Source organism: Pristiophorus japonicus, chromosome 6 (genome assembly GCF_044704955.1).
Source record: "Pristiophorus japonicus isolate sPriJap1 chromosome 6, sPriJap1.hap1, whole genome shotgun sequence".
Lineage (NCBI taxonomy): Eukaryota > Metazoa > Chordata > Chondrichthyes > Pristiophoridae > Pristiophorus > Pristiophorus japonicus.
In genome coordinates this window covers 232623920-232644594 of record NC_091982.1, presented here as the reverse complement: position 1 = coordinate 232644594, position 20675 = coordinate 232623920, and the positions used below count along the sequence as shown (strand labels likewise).

General features: G+C 49.7%; 1 protein-coding gene across 9 annotated transcripts in view; it reads right to left on the bottom strand.

Moving 5' to 3' along the window:
• Positions 1 to 3238: 3238 nt before the first annotated feature.
• Positions 3239 to 20675, bottom strand: part of hps3 (HPS3 biogenesis of lysosomal organelles complex 2 subunit 1) — a 119362-nt gene continuing 101925 nt past the window's right edge. For all 9 annotated transcript variants that reach the window (XM_070883693.1, XM_070883691.1, XM_070883698.1 and 6 more), the window contains 4 exons: positions 14653 to 14757; positions 12421 to 12627; positions 6451 to 6541; positions 3239 to 4832 (listed from right to left, as the gene is read on the bottom strand). In XM_070883693.1, the coding sequence (XP_070739794.1) occupies positions 4705 to 4832; positions 6451 to 6541; positions 12421 to 12627; positions 14653 to 14757 (531 nt within the window). In that variant the 3' untranslated portion in view covers positions 3239 to 4704. The remainder of the gene's footprint in view (positions 4833 to 6450; positions 6542 to 12420; positions 12628 to 14652; positions 14758 to 20675) is intronic.

The window sequence follows — 20675 nt, the reverse complement described above, 5'->3', positions numbered from 1 at the left end:
CTTGGGGATCTCAAGAGAGGGGGAGGGGGAACTTGACAAAGGGCAAACAACATTTCTTCTTTAAATGAGGCAGGGCTCCGTTGAGAAGCAGTAGTGCACTGCTTCATTCTGCAACAACTGCACACACCAGCTTGTCGATCAAGGCCCGGGGGAGGTGAGTTTTCTTTATTGGGGGACGGGGGTGGGGGGGGGGGGGTGGGGAGTGGCATGTTAGATGCTTCCACGCTGGGAAGAGAATACGTCAGCTGGGTGCTATGGAACACCTGGTTACAGAAGGGTATTGAGAAAGGATGGCTGCTCTTCATCCACCTGTCAAGGGGAGAATTACCCAGGGGGAAAAAAAACAAGTGGCAGGGAAGGGAAAATGTGCTAGTTAGACTCGGAGAAATTTCCTGCCGGCTGTCAGGTCATGGAACAGTGGGATTAATACATCAATGTTATCACCATAGGCGGTCCCTCGAAACGAAGCTGACTTGCTTCCACGAGTTCACAGATATTTCAATGAAGGACCCGATGTTCCAGTCCTGAACTCCAATTGAGGGGGTGGAAGATGCCTGTACGTAGATTTTTTTAACGTGTGGTGACCGTTGCACACCAGCCACCACACGGGCTTGACAGAGCTAGACCTTTATCCAGTGGCAAGGGTTAACCAGGACCAGCTCTGCAGTACGGACCTAGCGCGCGCACATATCGCAGTGTGGGTTGGCCCGAGCTGCCCCTGGGCCCTCGCCTCTTCTGGGCCCCGTGCCCTCATTTGCCGCTCCTCAGTCACAAATAATCGCTGCACCTCCACCACGATTTCCCGCCGAACCTCCGCCACGATCACTCACCGAATCTCAGCCACGATCCCTCGTCGCTCCTCCGCCTCTTTCACTCGCCGCAAGTCCGCCACGACCTTCCCGCTCCTCTATTGTACCAGGGCCCCGCCGATACTCCAACCCACGCTCCAAACGGTGACCTGGGTCCTGATGAGGTCACCCGGTCGTCCACCTCGAAGCCATCGCACACTTGGAGCGGCTCGCGCTGGAAGTTCTCCTGGTGTGCCGCTCCAGCTCTATTTATAGCCCAGACCCACGGAGATGTTCTCACACAGGTCGGGATAGCCCACGATCAATGTGCAGTGACACGACCCCACCAAAGTTCCGTTTTGGGAGTTCCCTGCAGCAAACTGATCTTGCAAGTTGTGCTTCAATATAAAATATGAGGCTGGCAGGAAGTCTTGCATTTATATAGCACCATTCCCGACCACTAGATGACCCAACGCGCCTTACGGCCAATGAAGTACTTTTTTTGTAGTCAGTGTTTTAATGTAGCAAATGCAGCAGTCAATTTGCGCACAGCAAGCTCCCAAAAACAGCAAAGTGGTAATGAACAGATAATCTGTTTTAGTGATGTTGATTGAGGGATAAATATTGGGCAGGACACCGGGGATAACTCCACTGCTCTTCTTCAAAATAGTGCCATGGGATCTTTCACGTCCACCTGAGAGAGCAGACGGGGCCGGGTTTAACATCTCATCTGAAAGACGGCACCTCTGACAGCGCGGCACTCCCTCAGTACTGCACTGGGAGTGTCAGCCTAGATTTTTGTGCTCAAGTTCCTGGGGTGGGACTTGAACTCACAACCTTCTGAGTCAGAGGCGAGTGTGCTGCCCACTGAGCCGCAGCTGAAAGAAATTTCAAACTGCAAAGTTAGTTAACACGAGTGCAAAACCCTTTGCTGTAGTGGCGTGCAGCAGCAAACTGGGTTAACTAATAAAGTGGGGTGGGGGTGAGTTGGTCTTTGACGGTAGCACAAAGTGGGCGATAACAAACAAATAATTTTATTACCCCGTCTGATTTTATCTTTTTCCTTTGACTTCGAAGGAAATGAAAATGGGGCGGGGTGTAAAGTGAGCGAACGATTCATTATCACCCATTTTGTGTTACCGCCAAAGACAGATGATTTCACCCCTAATGTGTTCAACTGCACTTCATCTCAGACCTTCCACATCCATTTCAGGTGCCTGGCTACACGCCGACAGAGAAGCCTCGTCCCTCTTGTAAGCACAATATATAGAATCATAGAAATTTACAGTAGGGAAGGAGGCCATTTCGGCCCATCATGTCCGCGTCGGCCGAACAAGAGCTACCCAGCCTTATCCCACTTTCCAGCTCTCGGTCCGTAGCCCTGCAGGTTACGACATTTTAAGTACACATCCAAGTACTTTTTAAATGTGGTGAGGGTTTCTGTCTCTACCACCCTTTCAGGCAGTGAGTTCCAGACCCGCACCACCCTCTGGACGAAGAAATATTGCCTCAAATCCCTTCTAAACCTCCTACCAATTACTTTAAATCTATGCTCCCTGGTTGTTGACCCTTTCCAGTTGTTCTATTTATTACAACTCTGATAGCAGAGCAGGTCTCCAGTCGTACTGGTTAACCCTCACCACTGGAAACAAGACCTAGCTCGGTCAAGCCCGTGTGGTGGCTGGTGTGCAACGGCCACCCCACGTTAAAAAAATCCACGCACAGGCATCTACCACCCTTCAGGAGTTTGGAACTGGAATATTAGTCCTTCATTGAAACACCTGTGAACTCATCCCTTTTTGGAGTGGAAGCAAATCATCCTCGCTTCGAGGGACCACCTAATACTATACTATACTAGATATTTAATGAAAATGCAACAGCTGATTTTTCGATGAGCTTGGTATGCCAATCACATTGAACTTTGCCAAACTAAAAATTCAAGTGCATTTTTAATCAATCGATCTGCTCGTAAAGCAACTGAATAATCACTTCTCTGATCGTTTGTGGACTACCTTCAGGAAATGTTTTTTTAAAACCTGAAATAATCTGCTAAGAAACTAAGAGGGCTGAATGGCCTCCTTCTGTGCTGTGCTCTTCTCGGTGAGTAAGTTAAAAGCCCAGAGCTTTGGTTATTGAATTTTATTTCACACTTTTCTCATCAAGGTCATTTCAAAAGGAAAACGACTACTCTACCCAGCAACAGCATAACCCAACTATTTAATCCACTGTGATTGGATGAATAATGTTTGCATAATCAGAACTTAACATAAGGAACAATTTGCATTTCCTGAATCTAAAGAGAGGTTCTTGGCTGTCTGGCTAAGAGGTTATTGGGTATGGACCAGACTATTCTCCCTGGATGGTATGTTAATATTAAGTGAAATATCAACAGGTTAAATAAATAATTGGTTAAATACACATACTGGTGAAAAGTTAGAGTTCAGAGGAGGTTAATTAGTACAGTTTAATTTAGAAGACACTGGAATACAAATGATCTGTTTTTGGGAGGGGTTGGGGTGTAGACGGGGAGGAAATGGAATATAATCTGGTGCAATCCAGTGGACTATACAGCAGAATGGTACTACAGCAGATTCCCAGTCCCAGGCATGTCTTTGGGGCGGAGAGGACAGGGAGGGGTCATGCATCTACCAGCTGGGTATGGGCACAGTACATGGCACTGGGGTGATTTTGAAGAAGGGAAAGTGGAGAAAGTAGCTTAGTAGTGTAAGAATGTAAAGGATTAATGCAAAACTATTAGCTTTTTGAAAAACGAAGCTATTTTCTAACCGAGCAGTTTTGCATGAGCAAACCACAGCTACATCTCGTCGTCGATTAAAACCGTTGCAAAGCCTGTGTCCTACGCGAAGCCAGTGTCCTACGCGAAGCCAGCGTCCTACGCGAAGCCAGCGTCCTACGCGAAGCCAGCGTCCTACGCGAAGCCAGCGTCCTACGCGAAGCCAGCGTCCTACGCGAAGCCTCTGTTATACACGAAGGAACCGAAGGAGACATTGGGGTTGAAGATGCCAGGCAAGATTAAGCAGTGTTAGTAAGTGCTAGGTGCCATCTTGCTCGTTAAGTGAACCTGGTGTGGACAGACACGACTGGACTTTGTTAGTCAAATGATCAGAACTTTGGGGGAGAAAAGAGGGATTGCGAACATTGAGCGCGGAGGTAGAAGATCCACGAGGGATGTCGAGCTTGCGCAGGTGGACATAATGCTGGCTGACGCCCAACATTTACCTCGCTAAAGCAGATGACGATGCATGCTACTCTGGCAAGTGGCTGAACGGATAAAAACCATTTAGAACTATAAATTACTGCCGTCTGCTGTGTGTACGAATAAAAGGTTCACTGGAACCAATTGGGATCATGTCCGAATCCGTAGGAATTACAACATTAGAGAAAACTCCCCAAAAGATTACTCCAAAATAACTCCCAAATTGGAAACAGATGTGCCAAGCATTCAGATACACCATGTATCAATGGGTCAAAGGGTAGAAAATTCCATTTGAAGTTCATATATGAACCTTAACCTGGTCCTACTAGATGTAGCTACGCTGTTCTTGCTCGAGCGTTTATTAATGCCGCCATACAAATAGCATGCAGGAGTGTGTTAACCATCAGTAAGTGAACTTTGCCATGAAGCTCTACTCCGACACATGTTGTTAAGTAGCTGCACTGCAACATCTAAATTGACCAGGCTTCCAGTTGGGTTTTTTTGCCAGTGTGGGTTAGAGTTACGGTGATCGTCACAGTCCTGTTCTGCACCAGAATCCAGGCAGATGCACCTCACATTGTTGCGCCCTGCAGCAGAATTGAGGCAAAATAATGTTGTTCCGTTCTGGGTTCCTGGGAGGTGTGAACACCTCGTCGTGTGGTGCAAAGCAGCTCCTTCCCGCCCAATGTTGACTGCCGGTCAGGTTATTGAATTCTTCCTGCTGCATTGCAGGAGATGGGGTAGGAAAAATGGAGCGACACCATCATCTGGCAACATACTTAGAAAATCCAGAGGTTGCAGTGTGGTGGCCACCACGGCCAATGTTTCTGGGGGAGAAATACAGAGGTTTTGGCATCAGAATCTACAAATCAGACAAAGGAACTCTATGGATTGCATGCTTGCATTTTTCTGCTTGTGTTTTAGTTGCATAGCAACAGGATATTCCTCCCGTCCCCAGTGACCATATGTGTGGCTAAACTTAGCCATTCAGAGCAGGGTGGATGTTGGGATGGATTGTTGGTCAACTGATTGCCACAACTGGTTTTCCATTTAGAAACGTAGAAATTTACAGGGCAGAAGGAGGCCATTCCGGCCCATTGTGTCCGCACCGACCGACAAAGAGCCACACGGCCCTCGGTCAGCAGCCCTAAAGGTTACATATAAACCTATGAACAATGACGGAAAGGGAAAGAGCACCCGGCTCAACCAATCCTCCTCACCACAACTGCGACACCCCTTCCACTGAAACATTCTACACTCCACCCCAACCGGAGCCACGTGATCTCCTGGGAGAGACGAAAACCAGATAAAAACCCAAGCCAATTTAGGGAGAAAGAATCTGGGAAAATTCCTCTCCAACCCATCCAGGCGATCAAAGCTAGTCCAGGAGATCACCTTGGCCATATTCTATTCCCTGCAGTACATAGCATTATATCTGCACCGTCATCCAGTCTAATCCCAATTACCAGCTCTAGGTCCGTAACCCTGCAGGTTACTGCACTTTTTGCTGGCTAGCAATATTTTTTTTTAATTAAAAAAAGAAACTATTGTATTTAAAATTCTTATCCTTGTTTTCAAGTCCTTCTATGGCCTCACCCCTTCCTATCTCTGTAACATTCTCCAGCTCCTCCAATTCTGGTCTCTTGCTCATCCCCAATTTTCATTATTCCACCATTGGTGGCCGGCCTTCAGCTGCCTCGGCTTCTAGCTCTGGAATCTCTAAATCTCTCTAAAACCTCCCTAAATCTCTCCTGCCTCTCCCTCACCTCCTTTAAGATGCTCCTTAAAACTTACCTCTTTGACCAAGCTTTTGGTGACCTGTCCTAATATCTCCGTATGAGGTTCAGTGTCAGATTTTGTCTGATATCACTTCTGTGAAGCGCCTTGGGACATTTTACTCCATAGAAAGGCGCTATATAAACGCAAGTTGTCGTTGTTGTTGTAGAGAATGGGTGAAGTTTGACTGGGATGGGTCTGATGGTCAAACTTGATAGTGCAGGCTCGAAGGGCCGAATAGCCTACTCCTGCACCTATTTTCTATGTTTCTATCTCACTGACATTCATTGTCCAAACTCAAAATGAAAAGTGTGCACTTGGGTGAGGCCCTAGAGAGCCACACTCACCCATGGAGCCATACCCAAACACATGGTGTCACCTTCTCAAGAGGAGAGGTATGGGCAGAAAAATAGAAGAAAAAAAAATAAATTACATTTATTGTATTTAAGAAAATAAAATGAGCAGAACTGCAGAATAATACTGTCCCTCTTTGGCTCAATTTTGTGCATCAAAGAAAGCAAGAACTTGCATTTATATAGCGCCTTTCACGACCTCAGGACATCCCAAAGTGCCTTGCAGCCAATGACGCATTTTTGAAGTGTAGTTACTGGCTGTAACATGACTGGTACCTAAACTATTGCAAAAGGGTGAGTAACACAAACAGGATACCTCTCAGTGAAGATACCAGAATTCTGTTTTCTCCTCCAGCACCTCTTGTCCTCCGACAAAGTTCAGGTAAAAGTTTTTTCCACCAAAGAGGCTGAAAGGAGAAAAGCGGTGTTATATCAGCGAAGTGATGGCATACCCGGCATTGTGGAAGCCTTGCTATAGTCAAGATTGAAACCAAGGTGTAGGAGGAATACCGACACTGTGGAATGGAGCCAAATCCAGTGTAAAGAAGGGCTGTCGACACATTGGAAAGGGACGTATCCTGTCTATAGAAGGGCCATGGACACCTCGGAGCGGGGCTGGGTCTGTAGGAGGGCCATGGACACCTGGGAGCGGGGCTGGGTCCTGTCTATAGAAGGGCCATGGACACCTGGGAGCGGGGCTGGGTCTGTAGGAGGGCCATGGATACCTGGGAGCAAGGCTGGGTCCAGTCTGTAGGAGGGCCATGGACACCTGGGAGCAAGGCTGGGTCCAGTCTGTAGGAGAGCCATGGATACCTGGGAGCGGGGCTGGGTCCAGTCTGTAGGAGGGCCATGGATACCTGGGAGCGGGGCTGGGTCCAGTCTGTAGGAGGGCAATGGACACCTGGGAGCGGGGCTGGGTCCAGTCTGTAGGAGGGCCATGGACACCTGGGAGCAGGGCTGGGTCCAGTCTGTAGGAGGGCCATGGACACCTGGGAGCGGGGCTGGGTCCAGTCTGTAGGAGGGCAATGGACACCTGGGAGAAGGTCTGAATCCAGTCTGTAGGAGGGCCATGGATACCTGGGAGCAGGGCTGGGTCCAGTCTGTAGGAGGGCCGTGGACACCTGGGAGAAGGTCTGAATCCAGTCTGTAGGAGGGCCATGGATACCTGGGAGCAGGGCTGGGTCCTGTCTATAGAAGGGCCATGGATACCTGGGAGCGGGGCTGGGTCCAGTCTGTAGGAGGGCCGTGGATACCTGGGAGCGGGGCTGGGTCCAGTCTGTAGGAGAGCCATGGATACCTGGGAGCGGGGCTGGGTCCAGTCTGTAGGAGGGCAATGGACACCTAAGAGCGGGGCTGGGTCCAGTCTGTAGGAGGGCCATGGACACCTGGGAGCAGGGCTGGGTCCAGTCTGTAGGAGGGCCATGGACACCTGGGAGCAGGGCTGGGTCCAGTCTGTAGGAGGGCCATGGACACCTGGGAGCAGGGCTGGGTCCAGTCTGTAGGAGGGCCGTGGACACCTGGGAGCAGGGCTGGGTCCAGTCTGTAGGAGGGCCATGGATACCTGGGAGCGGGGCTGGGTCCAGTCTGTAGGAGGGCAATGGACACCTGGGAGCAGGGCTGGGTCCAGTCTGTAGGAGGGCCATGGACACCTGGGAGCGGGGCTGGGTCCAGTCTGTAGGAGGGCAATGGACACCTGGGAGAAGGTCTGAATCCAGTCTGTAGGAGGGCCATGGATACCTGGGAGCAGGGCTGGGTCCAGTCTGTAGGAGGGCCATGGATACCTGGGAACAGGGCTGGGTCCAGTCTGTAGGAGGGCCGTGGACACCTGGGAGCAGGGCTGGGTCCAGTCTGTAGGAGGGCCATGGACACCTGGGAGCGGGGCTGGGTCCAGTCTGTAGGAGGGCAATGGACACCTGGGAGCAGGGCTGGGTCCAGTCTGTAGGAGGGCCATGGACACCTGGGAGCGGGGCTGGGTCCAGTCTGTAGGAGGGCAATGGACACCTGGGAGAAGGTCTGAATCCAGTCTGTAGGAGGGCCATGGATACCTGGGAGCAGGGCTGGGTCCAGTCTGTAGGAGGGCCGTGGACACCTGGGAGCAGGGCTGGGTCCAGTCTGTAGGAGGGCCATGGACACCTGGGAGCGGGGCTGGGTCCAGTCTGTAGGAGGGCAATGGACACCTGGGAGCAGGGCTGGGTCCAGTCTGTAGGAGGGCCATGGACACCTGGGAGCGGGGCTGGGTCCAGTCTGTAGGAGGGCAATGGACACCTGGGAGAAGGTCTGAATCCAGTCTGTAGGAGGGCCATGGATACCTGGGAGCAGGGCTGGGTCCAGTCTGTAGGAGGGCCGTGGACACCTGGGAGAAGGTCTGAATCCAGTCTGTAGGAGGGCCATGGATACCTGGGAGCAGGGCTGGGTCCTGTCTATAGAAGGGCCATGGATACCTGGGAGCGGGGCTGGGTCCAGTCTGTAGGAGGGCAATGGACACCTGGGAGAAGGTCTGAATCCAGTCTGTAGGAGGGCCATGGATACCTGGGAGCAGGGCTGGGTCCAGTCTGTAGGAGGGCCGTGGACACCTGGGAGAAGGTCTGAATCCAGTCTGTAGGAGGGCCATGGATACCTGGGAGCAGGGCTGGGTCCTGTCTATAGAAGGGCCATGGATACCTGGGAGCGGGGCTGGGTCCAGTCTGTAGGAGGGCCGTGGATACCTGGGAGCGGGGCTGGGTCCAGTCTGTAGGAGGGCCATGGATACCTGGGAGCGGGGCTGGGTCCAGTCTGTAGGAGGGCCATGGACACCTGGGAGCGGGGCTGGGTCCAGTCTGTAGGAGGGCCGTGGACACCTGGGAGTGGGGCTGGGTCCAGTCTGTAGGAGGGCAATGGACACCTGGGAGCGGGGCTGAATCCAGTCTGTAGGAGGGCAATGGACACCTGGGAGCGGGGCTGGGTCCAGTCTGTAGGAGGGCCATGGACACCTGGGAGAAGGTCTGAATCCAGTCTGTAGGAGGGCCATGGATACCTGGGAGCAGGGCTGGGTCCTGTCTATAGAAGGGCCATGGATACCTGGGAGCGGGGCTGGGTCCAGTCTGTAGGAGGGCCATGGACACCTGGGAGCGGGGCTGGGTCCAGTCTGTAGGAGGGCAATGGACACCTGGGAGCGGGGCTGGGTCCAGTCTGTAGGAGGGCCATGGACACCTGGTAGCAGGGCTGGGTCCAGTCTATAGGAGGGCCATGGATACCTGGGAGCGGGGCTGGGTCCAGTCTGTAGGAGGGCCATGGATACCTGGGAGCGGGGTTGGGTCCAGTCTGTAGGAGAGCATGGATACCTGGGAGCGGGGCTGGGTCCAGTCTGTAGAAGGGCCATGGATACCTGGGAGCGGGGCTGGGTCCAGTCTGTAGGAGAGCCATGGATACCTGGGAGCGGGGCTGGGTCCAGTCTGTAGGAGGGCCATGGACACCTGGGAGCGGGGCTGGGTCCAGTCTGTAGGAGAGCCATGGATACCTGGGAGCGGGGCTGAATCCAGTCTGTAGGAGGGCCATGGACACCTGGGAGCGGGGCTGGGTCCAGTCTGTAGGAGGGCCATGGACACCTGGGAGCGGGGCTGGGTCCAGTCTGTAGGAGGGCCATGGACACCTGGGAGAAGGTCTGAATCCAGTCTGTAGGAGGGCCATGGATACCAGTGAGCAGGGCTGGGTCCTGTCTATAGAAGGGCCATGGATACCTGGGAGCGGGGCTGGGTCCAGTCTGTAGGAGGGCCATGGACACCTGGGAGCGGGGCTGGGTCCAGTCTGTAGGAGGGCAATGGACACCTGGGAGCGGGGCTGGGTCCAGTCTGTAGGAGGGCCATGGACACCTGGGAGCAGGACTGGGTCCAGTCTATAGGAGGGCCATGGATACCTGGGAGCAAGGCTGGGTCCAGTCTGTAGGAGGGCCATGGATACCTGGGAGCAGGGCTGGGTCCAGTCTGTAGAAGGGCCATGGATACCTGGGAGCAGGGCTGGGTCCAGTCTGTAGAAGGGCCATGGATACCTGGGAGCGGGGCTGGGTCCAGTCTGTAGGAGGGCCATGGATACCTGGGAGCGGGGTTGGGTCCAGTCTGTAGGAGAGCCATGGATACCTGGGAGCGGGGCTGGGTCCAGTCTGTAGAAGGGCCATGGATACCTGGGAGCGGGGCTGGGTCCAGTCTGTAGGAGGGCCATGGACACCTGGGAGCGGGGCTGGGTCCAGTCTGTAGGAGAGCCATGGATACCTGGGAGCGGGGCTGAATCCAGTCTGTAGGAGGGCCATGGACACCTGGGAGCAGGGCTGGGTCCAGTCTGTAGGAGGGCCATGGACACCTGGGAGCGGGGCTGGGTCCAGTCTGTAGGAGGGCCATGGACACCTGGGAGCAGGGCTGGGTCCAGTCTGTAGGAGAGCTATCTCTCAGAAAGGAGCCCGGCATTGCTGCACCGTGAGGGGAGAAAAGGGAAAGAACATACACTGGGCCAGCCACTCCGTCCCACCCCTGTGCAATGCTTTGCACCTGGCTTTATACAGAGACAGGCTTTGGTAGAGGCCTTGGGAGGAAGTCTCCAGCATACTCTCTCACCATAGGAGGGGGGGAAATAAAAATGAAGTCCGACAATTCCACAAGGATTGGGGATGTGAAGAGGATCAAATGGGCTCCCATCTTCGAGAGAAATCTACCACTTTCTTCACCTTAAGTTCAATTGTTAAAATAGTGTTAGAATAAATAAAATAATTTTCCTCTCAGAAAGAGGCATACCGCCCAGCGACTTGTTCTACGCCATTTTTTCTCAAACTGGGGTCCGTGGACAGGGTGTCCGCGGCCAGAAGTTATTTCGAGCCTGGTCCTCTTTATAAAACTGACTCGGAATCAGTTCTTGTGATTATGCTCAATGGCTGGGCCCGCCTCCTGACAGAGGTCCGCAGCTCTCTCTCACTTTGCAATGCGCGCTCGCTCCCTGCCGGTCGAGCCGATTCCTCTCCTGGCGCTGCCCGTGACCGTGCGCCATCCTCCCAACATGTGATCAGGGCTTCCGCGGGGCTCTTCAAACACGCGCCTGAACGTGTTCACACAAACACGCACAGTCCCACAGTGCAGCTGCTTCAGAACAAGCCAGTGGGACAGTATGACACTTGATCAGCTCTGCTGGGCAGGCCACATTGTCCGCATGCCAGACACAAGACTCCCAAAGCAAGCACTCTACTCGGAACTCCTTCACGGCAAACGAGCCAAAGATGGGCAAAGGAAACGTTACAAGGACACCCTCAAAGCCTCCCTGATAAAGTGCAACAGCCCCATCGACACCTGGGAGTCCCTGGCCAAAGACCACCCTAAGTGGAGCAAGTGCATCCGGGAGGGCGCTGAGCACATCGAGTCTCATCGCCGAGAGCATGCAGAAATCAAGCGCAGGCAGCGGAAGGAGCATGCGGCAAACCAGTCCCACCCACCCCTTCCCTCAATGACTATCTGTCCCACCTGTGACAGGGACTGTGGCTCTCGTATTGGACTGTTCAGCCACTTAAGGACTCATTTTAAGAGTGGAAGCAAGTCTTCCTCTCTATGATGATGGCAGAGAGTCCTCCTTCCAGCAGAATGTGCATGGGTGCACCGCGGCCAGCCTGCTGACGGCTTTAATGATTGTCCAGCACTAAGTGGCTAATAGCGGCCATCTGTTGCTGCACAGTGCCCAGAATTGTTGAGAGAAGCAAGCACAACCATCTCACGGATATCGGGCAGCAAATACCTGTTTTCTTAAAAGCATGATTAAAGCACTCTTTACATGCAGCACTTTTATATCATGAGCACTATATAGTATTATAATTTAGATAGGAGGTTCCGTGATTATTAATTGATTTGAAAAGGAGTCCTTCAACCAAAACAGTCTGAACTACAGCTGTAGGTCGTGCGGCACTCATTCTGTACTTCCAACGTTCTACAGACAGCCATGAAATGAGTGACTAGTTCATCTAATTTGGGCGATATTGTGGAATGGATAAATGTTCTCGAAGCCCCCCTGGAGAACTCCCTCCTTCTCTTCAATTAGTGCCTTCTTTAATGTCCAGCTCAACAGGACCTTGGTCCATCTGACGGACGACTCAATGCGAGATATCCTAGATAACAATGCTCAAGTACCAGTGTGGGTACAACCTTCTGACTCAGAGGCGCAATTTCTGCCAATTGAACCCAAGTTGGCCCGTTGCAAGGCATTGTCCGTTTTCAATACATTTATCATCCCTGTGACATGAAAAATAAAATATATGCGCTAAAGGATCTCTGAGGCAAACCTGCTTTTCCTGCTGCATCTCACATTTGGCAAAGGATAGGACAGCCTCAGGACACCGGTCAAGCAACTGCTCTGTTACACGCTCACATTCACCCAGTCTGGTGCCACATAGCACATGGATACTTAGACCAGGGCTGGCATCTTCAGGGAGTTGATGCAGAAGAGGAAGAACAGATTTTACGTTGATTGAAGAACCACACAAAATGGACTATAGATAAAATGAAAGAAATGCTCGTAAGATTCCAGTCTGTATGAATAGACGTATTTGTAGAAGTAGTGGTCTTCAGGAGCTCCTCACACTTGTTGCTGAAGGTGAAGGGGGCTGGGGAGTGGGCATTAAAGGGGACTGATGACCCTGGAGTAGTGGGCGGTTTGGCAGATGAGAGCAAGGCCCAACACAGTGCTTGATTGCGGTCCAGCCAGACCTGGTGTTGGATGCTAAACCACTTGCACTGCCAGAGACGCTCAAATCTGCGCCTCTTGGAGGCGAGAGCGTGAAGATGTGTACCGTAAGAACATAAGAAATAGGAGCAGGAGTGGGCCATTTGGCCTCTCGAGCCTGCTCCGCCATTTAATAAGATCATGGCTGATCTGATCTTGGGCTCAGCTCCACTTTCCTGCCCGCTCCCCATAACCCTTTATTCCCTTATCACTCAAAAATCTGTCTATCTCCGTCTTAAATATATTCAATGACCCAGCCTCCACAGCTCTCTGGGGCAGAGAATTCCACAGATTTACAACTTTCAGAGAAGAAATTCTTCCTCATCTCAGTTTTAAATGGGCGGCCCCTTATTCTGAGACTATGTCCCCTCGTTCTAGATTCCCCCACGAGGGGAAGCATCCTCTCTGCATCCACCTTGTCGAGCCCCTCAGTCAGTATCTTATACATTTCAATGAGATCACCTCTCATTACCGTACCGGGGGAACAATCAGGATGGGAGAGACTCAAGGTTTTACTCGGTACAAAGCCATCAGGGTGGAGATGAGGGAATTGTTGAGCTGATCGACAGTTGCAGGAAGTATTGTGACAAATGAAGAGCGAAAGGCTTTGACAGCTTTGAAGTGTGGCTGTAAATGATTTCGGGGAAGTGTTTTTGTTCAAGGACTACACACAGAAGGCTGCGGTCAGAAACGGCCTTATTTATGGTCAAGATTATGAAGTAGTGTGACCACGTGAGATGGCACGGTGGAAGCTGGGGGGGGTAATAAGGATTTTAAAGGAAAGGTAGGCAGGGTAGAATGAGGTGAGCTGCTTGAAGGAGAAGGTACCAGAGGAGTAGGGGGAGAGACCATGGTATGATTTGGTGTTGAGGGCCACACAGCCACCATTGTGGTTTGGGTGGGGCAGATGGTGGAACGTCTAGCCGGGCAAGAGATTTCAGTAAAGGCCAAGGTCTCGCCACCAGTGAGTCAAGCTTCAGTCAATGCCAGAATGCCGATGCATTCACCCACAATAAGGTTGAGGATGAAAAAGGCCTTATTTGAAAGTAAACGGACATCCTGGAGAGAAATGCAGAGAGGGGTTGGTGATTGTCAGTCCACCGGGAGAGTCCATGGCGTCAGTGGTGGGGGGGTGGGCAGACCGGGAGGGAGGTTGGCAAGATTATCCCCCAAGGGGGGAAAATAGGCAGGAAGGTCACCGAAGGGAGAAAATGGTGCAGTCAGGGTTTTCGAGGAGGCAAAATGGGAGCCTTGGTGGGCCCTTCGGAGACTGCTGAGGGAAGAGGGACGCTGTTATCAATCCTTGGCGATTCAAGCCTTGGATGGTGGCAGGAGAGGAGGACGGTAGAGGATAATTGAGGGGAAGGAAGTACTCGAGTTGGGAGAATTCTTCAATATTTTTGTATCCTAATATTACAATGATCTTATTAAGATCAGCCATGATCTTATTAAAAGGTGGAGCAGACTCGAGGGGCATAATGACCTACTGCTGCATCTTATGTTATTATTATATAGTATGACTCCACAAGACCATTATATGGTCTCCTACTCCAATTCAGATCTCCCCCCCACCCCCGCCCCCAGGAGCTCAAAACTGGGAGTCCTTCACCTCCCTCGGGTCTACCTAACCTCCTGTGATATTCTGGCTTTAAAACCATAGCTCGTGATCAATTAAACCATTTTAATCTCGATTTGCCCATCTTCTCTCTCAGACTTTTCTACCTTGGTTGGTGCCCTGCACTTTGGCCTTTGACCCTTAGGCTACACTTCTCAAAAAAAGGCCAACACCAACCTGTAATTTCTGCAGATCTTGCAAGGGGCCTTGTGGATGGGAACCGGATGCATTGATGATGTGGATCCACGGGAAAATTGTCCCGAAATGGCCGCACGAATTTATCTGTTTTCAAAGAAAAAGTGATTAAAAAAAATATTTAAAAATCGGGGCTTTCTTGCCCAATTACAAACTGTGGGACTGATTTTTTTTCCTGCGTTGACAGAAAATATCTATTTTATGGAACAAGTACACTGTTGTGCTGTGGGCATCAAAATTTAAAGATTGCTGTTGGTAGTCATTAGCGAACATTCCTCCAACTGAGATTTTAACGCCGCAGCTAACCAGTTGATTTTAAATGGGTTAACACTTCTGCTAAAGTGGTGGACAGTGGAATGACACATAGAAAAAAACACAAGTCTTTCCTTTCATTTATATAGTACCTTTCACAACCTCAGGACATCCCAAAGCACTTTACAGTCAATGAAAGAAAGAAAGAAAGAAAGAAAGAAAGACTGGCATTTATATAGCGCCCTTCAAGGAGGCAGACAAAAAGCAGGAAACTATAGACCAGTTAGCCTAACATCTGTGGTTGGGAGAATGTTGGAGTCCATTATTAAAGAAGCAGTAGCAGGACATTTGGAAAAGTAAAATTCGGTCAGGCAAAGTCAGCGTGGATTTATGAAGGGGAAGTCATGTTTGACTCATTTGCTGGAATTCTTTAAGGATGTAACGAACAGGGTGGATAAAGGGGAACCAATGGATGTGGTGCATTTGGACTTCCAGAAGGCATTTGACAAGGTGCCATATAAAAGGTTACTGCACAAGATAAAAGTTCATGGAGTTAGGGGTAATATATTAGCATGGATAGAAGATTGGCTAACTAACAGAAAACAGAGAGTTGGGATAAATGGTTCATTCTCTGGTTGGCAATCAGTAACTAGTGGGGTGCCGCAGGGATCAGTGCAATTTACAATCAATATTAACGACTTGGAAGAAGGGACCGAGTGTAACGTAGCCAAGTTTGCCGATGATACAAAGATGGGAGGAAAAGCAATGTGTGAGGAGGACACAAAAAATCTGCAAAAGGACATAGAGAGGCTAAGTGAGTGGGCAAAAATTTGGCAGATGGAGTATAATGTTGGAAAGTGCGAGGTCATGCACTTTGGCAGAAAAAAATCAAAGAGCAAGTTATTATTTAAATGGAGAAAGATTGCAAAGTGCTGCAGTACAGCGAGACCTGAAGGTACTTGTGCATGGAACACAAAAGGATAGTGTGCAGGTAAAGCAAGGTGATCAGGAAGGCCAATGGAATCTTAGCCTTTATTGCAAAGGGGATGGAGTATAAAAGCAGGGAAATCTTGCTACAGTTATACAGCGTATTGGTGAGGCCACACCTGGAGTACTGCGTGCCATTACAGAAACGTGGTTGCAGGGTGGCCAAGAATGGGAATTAAATATACAGGAGTATCTGACAATTCGGAAGGATAGACAAGAAGGGAAAGGAGGTGGGGTAGCTCTGTTAATAAAGGATGATATCAGGGCAGTTGTGAGAGATGATATTGGCTCTAATGAACAAAATGTTGAATCATTGTGGGTGGAGATTAGAGATAGTAAGGGGAAAAAGTCACTGGTGGGCGTAGTTTATAGGCCCCCAAATAATAACTTCACGGTGGGGCGGACAATAATCAAGGGAATAATGGAGGCATGTGAAAAAGGAACGGCAGTAATCATGGGGGATTTTAACCTACATATCGATTGGTCAAATCAAATCGCACGGGGTAGCCTGGAGGAGGAATTCATAGAATGCATACGGGATTGTTTCTTAGAACAGTATGTTACAGAACCTACAAGGGAGAAAGCTATCTTAGATCTGGTCCTGTGTAATGAGGCAGGAATAATAAACGATCTCCTAGTAAAAGATCCTCTCGGAATGAGTGATCACAGTATGGTTGAATTCGTAATACAGATTGAGGGTGAGGAAGTAGTGTCTCAAACGAGTGTACTATGCTTAAACAAAGGGGACTACAGTGGGATGAGGGCAGAGTTGGCTAAAGTAGACTGGGAACATAGACTAAACGGTGGCACAATTGAGGAACAGTGGAGGAGTTTTAAGGAGCTCATTCATAGTGCTCAACAAAAATATATTCCAGTGAAAAAGAAGGGCGGTGAGAGAAGGGATAACCAGCTGTGGATAACCAAGGAAATAAAGGAGAGTATCAAATTAAAAACCAATAAGGTGGCCAAGGTTAGTGGGAAACTAGAAGATTGGGAACATTTTAAATGACAGCAAAGAATGACTAAGAAAGCAATAAAGAAAAGAAAGATAGATTACGAAAGTAAACTTGCGCAAAACATAAAAACAGATAGTAAAAGCTTTTACCGATATATAAAATGGAAGAGTGATGAAAGTAAATGTTGGTCCCTTAGAAGATGAGAAGGGGGATTTAATAATGGGAAATGTGGAAATGGCTGAGACCTTAAACAATTATTTTGCTTCGGTCTTCACAGTGGAAGGCACAGAAACCATGCCAGAAATTGCTGGTCACAGGAATGTGGGAAGGGAGGACCTTGAGACAATCACTATCACTAGCGGGGTAGTGCTGGACAGGCTAATGGGACTCAAGGTAGACAAGTCCCCTGGTCCTGATGAAATGCATCCCATGTTATTAAAAGGGATGGCGGAAGTTATAGCAGATGCATTCGTTATAATCTACCAAAATTCTCTGCACTCTGGGGAGGTACCAGCGGATTGGAAAGCAGCTAATGTAATGCATCTGTTCAAAAAAGGGGGCAGACAAAAGGCAGGTAACTATAGGCCGGTTAGTTTAACATCTGTAGTGGGGAAAATGCTTGAAGCTATCATTAAGGAAGAAATAGCGGGACATCTAGATAGGAATAGTGCAATCAAGCAGACGCAACATGGATTCATGAAGGGGAAATCATGTTCAACTAATTTACTGGAATTCTTTGAGGATATAACAAGCATGGTGGATAGAGGTGTACCGGTGGATGTGGTGTATTTAGATTTCCAAAAGGCATTCGATAAGGTGCCACACAAAAGGTTACTGCAGAAGATAAAGGTACGCGGAGTCAGTGGAAATGTATTAGCATGGATCGAGAATTGGTTGGCTAACAGAAAGCAGAGAGTCGGGATAAATGGGTCCTTTTCGGGTTGGAAATCGGTGGTTAGTGGTGTGCCACAGAGATCGGTGCTGGGACCACAACTGTTTACAATATACATAGATGACCTGGAAGAGGGGACAGAGTGTAGTGTAACAAAATTTGCAGATGACACAAAGGTTAGTGGGAAAGCGAGTTGTGTAGAGGACACAGAGAGGCTGCAAAGAGATTTAGATAGGTTAAGCGAATGGGCTAAGGTTTGGCAGATGGAATACAATGTCGGAAAATGTGAGGTCATCCACCTTGAGAAAAAAAACAGTAAAAGGGAATATTATTTGAATGTGGAGAAATTACAACATGCTGCGGTGCAGAGGGACCTGGGGGTCCTTGTGTATGAATCCCAAAAATTTAGTTTGCAGGTGCAGCAGGTAATCAGGAAGGCGAATGGAATGTTGGCCTTCATTGCGAGAGGGATGGAATACAAAAGCAGGGAGGTCCTGCTGCAACTGTACAGGGTATTGGTGAGGCCGCACCTGGAGTACTGCGTGCAGTTTTGGTCATCTTACTTAAGGAAGGATATACTAGCCTTGGAGGGGGTACAGAGACGATTCACTAGGCTGATTCCGGAGATGAGGGGGTTACCTTATGATGATAGATTGAGTAGACTGGGTCTTTACTCATTGGAGTTCAGAAAGATGAGGGGTGATCTTATAGAAACATTTAAAATAATGAAAGAGATAGACAAAAGATAGAGGCAGAGAGGTTGTTTCCACTGGTCGGGGAGACTAGAACGAGGGGGCACAGCCTCAAAATACGGGGGAGCCAATTTAAAACCGAGTTGAGAAGGAATTTCTTCTCCCAGAGGGTTGTGAATCTGTGGAATTCTCTGCCCAAGAAAGCAGTTGAGGCTAGCTCATTGAAGGTACTCAAATCACAGATAGATAGATTTTTAACCAATAAGGGAATTAAGGGTTACGGGGAGAGGGCAGGTAAGTGGAGCTGAGTCCACGGCCAGATCAGCCATGATCTTTTTGAATGGCAGAGCAGGCTCGAGGGGGTAGATGGCCTCCTCTTGTTCCTAATTCTTATGTTCTGGTTTCCATATTTACAAAAGGATATACTTGCTTTGGAGGAAGTTCAGAGAAAGTTCACTAGGTTGATTCCGGGGATGAGCGGGTTAACTTATGAGGAAAGGTTGAGTAGGTGGACCTCTACTCATTGGAATTCAGAAGAATGAGAGGTGATCTTATTGAAAAGTATAAGATTGTTGTTAAGTATGCAACCCTATGTAACCTGTATGATACCGCCATCAGAGGGCTTATTTTTTGAAGTCCCAAGGGATCCCAACGTGAGTCCGGGGTCAGCGAGAGGCCTATAAAGGCCACGAGAGGCGTCGGGAGGTGCGTCACTGAGGCGAGAGTCCGGGGTCGGCGAGAGGCCTATAAAGGCCGCGAGAGGCGTCGGGAGGTACGTCACTGAGGCGAGAGTCCAGGGTCGGTGAGAGGCCTATAAAGGCCGCGAGAGGCGTTGGGAGGTACGTGGAGAGACGGGAGTCCGGGGTCGGCGAGAGGCCTATAAAGGCTGCGAGAGGCATCGGGAGGTGCGTCGGAGAGAGACCTATAAAGGCCCAGCTTGAGTAGCTACAGGGACCGGGCAAAAAAGAAAGAAAGAAATAGAAAGGTGACATCACAGCCAAGGGGGTAAGTGATTGGCTGGTGATTGGTAAGTAGCTTTTCTTTTTTCTTTTCTCTATCAGTAAGTAACTTTTAGCATTGTTGTTGCCAATTTAAGTGTATCTAAGGGTTAAGTCATGGCAGGAGAGCTCGGACATGTGTTATGCTCCTCCTGTACGATGTGGGAAATCAGGGACACCTGACAACTACGTGTGCGGAAAGTGTATCCACCTCCAGCTCCTGACGGACCACGTTGCGAAATTGGAGCTGAAGGTGGATTTACTCTGGAGCTGAGAATGACGTGAATAGCATATGTAGCGAGTTGGTTTTACTGCAGGTAAAGGGTCCACAGCCAGATAGAGAATGGAAGACCAACAGGAAGAGCAGTGCAAGGAAGGGAATGCAGGGACCCCTGCGGTCATCCCCCTGCAAAACAGATACACTGCTTTGAGTACTGTTGAGGGGGATGACTCATCAGGGGAGGGCAGTTCATGTTCAAGTTCATGGCACCATGGCTGGCTCTGCTGCACAGGAGTCCAGGAAAAAGAATGGGAGAGCAATAGTGATAGGGGATTCAATTGTAAGGGGAAGATATGCGTTTCTGCGGCCGCAACCGAGACTCCGGGATGGTATGTTGCCTCCCTGGTGCAAGGGTCAAGGATGTCACGGAGCGGGTGCAGGACATTCTGAAAAGGGAGGGTGAACAGCCAGTTGTCGTGATCCATATAGGTACTAATGACATAGATAAAAAACGGGATGAAATCCTACGAGATGAAATTAGGGAGCTCGGAGCTAAATTAAAAAGTAGGACCTCAAAAGTAGTAATCTCAGGATTGCTACCAGTGCCATGTGCTAGTCAGTGTAGGAATTGCAGGATAGCTCAGATGAATACGTGGCTTGAGGAGTGGTGCAGAAGGGAGCGATTCAAATTCCTGGGGCCAAGTTTCGGCCTGAGTTGCTCCTGTTTTTTTGGAGCAACTGGTTTAAAATGGAGTATCTTAGAAATTGCAATTCTCGGCATTTAATTTGCTCCAGTTCTAGTCAGTTAGAACAGTTTCAGTTTGGAACAGATTTTTTTTTCAAAAGGGGGCGTGTCCGGCCACTTACGCCCGATTTGAAAGTTTAGGCAGTGAAAACTTACTCCAAACTAACTTAGAATGGAGTAAGTGTAGATTTTTGTACGCTCAGAAAAACCTTGTCTACACTTAGAAAATCAGGCGTAGGTTACAAATCAGGCGTAGGGAATGG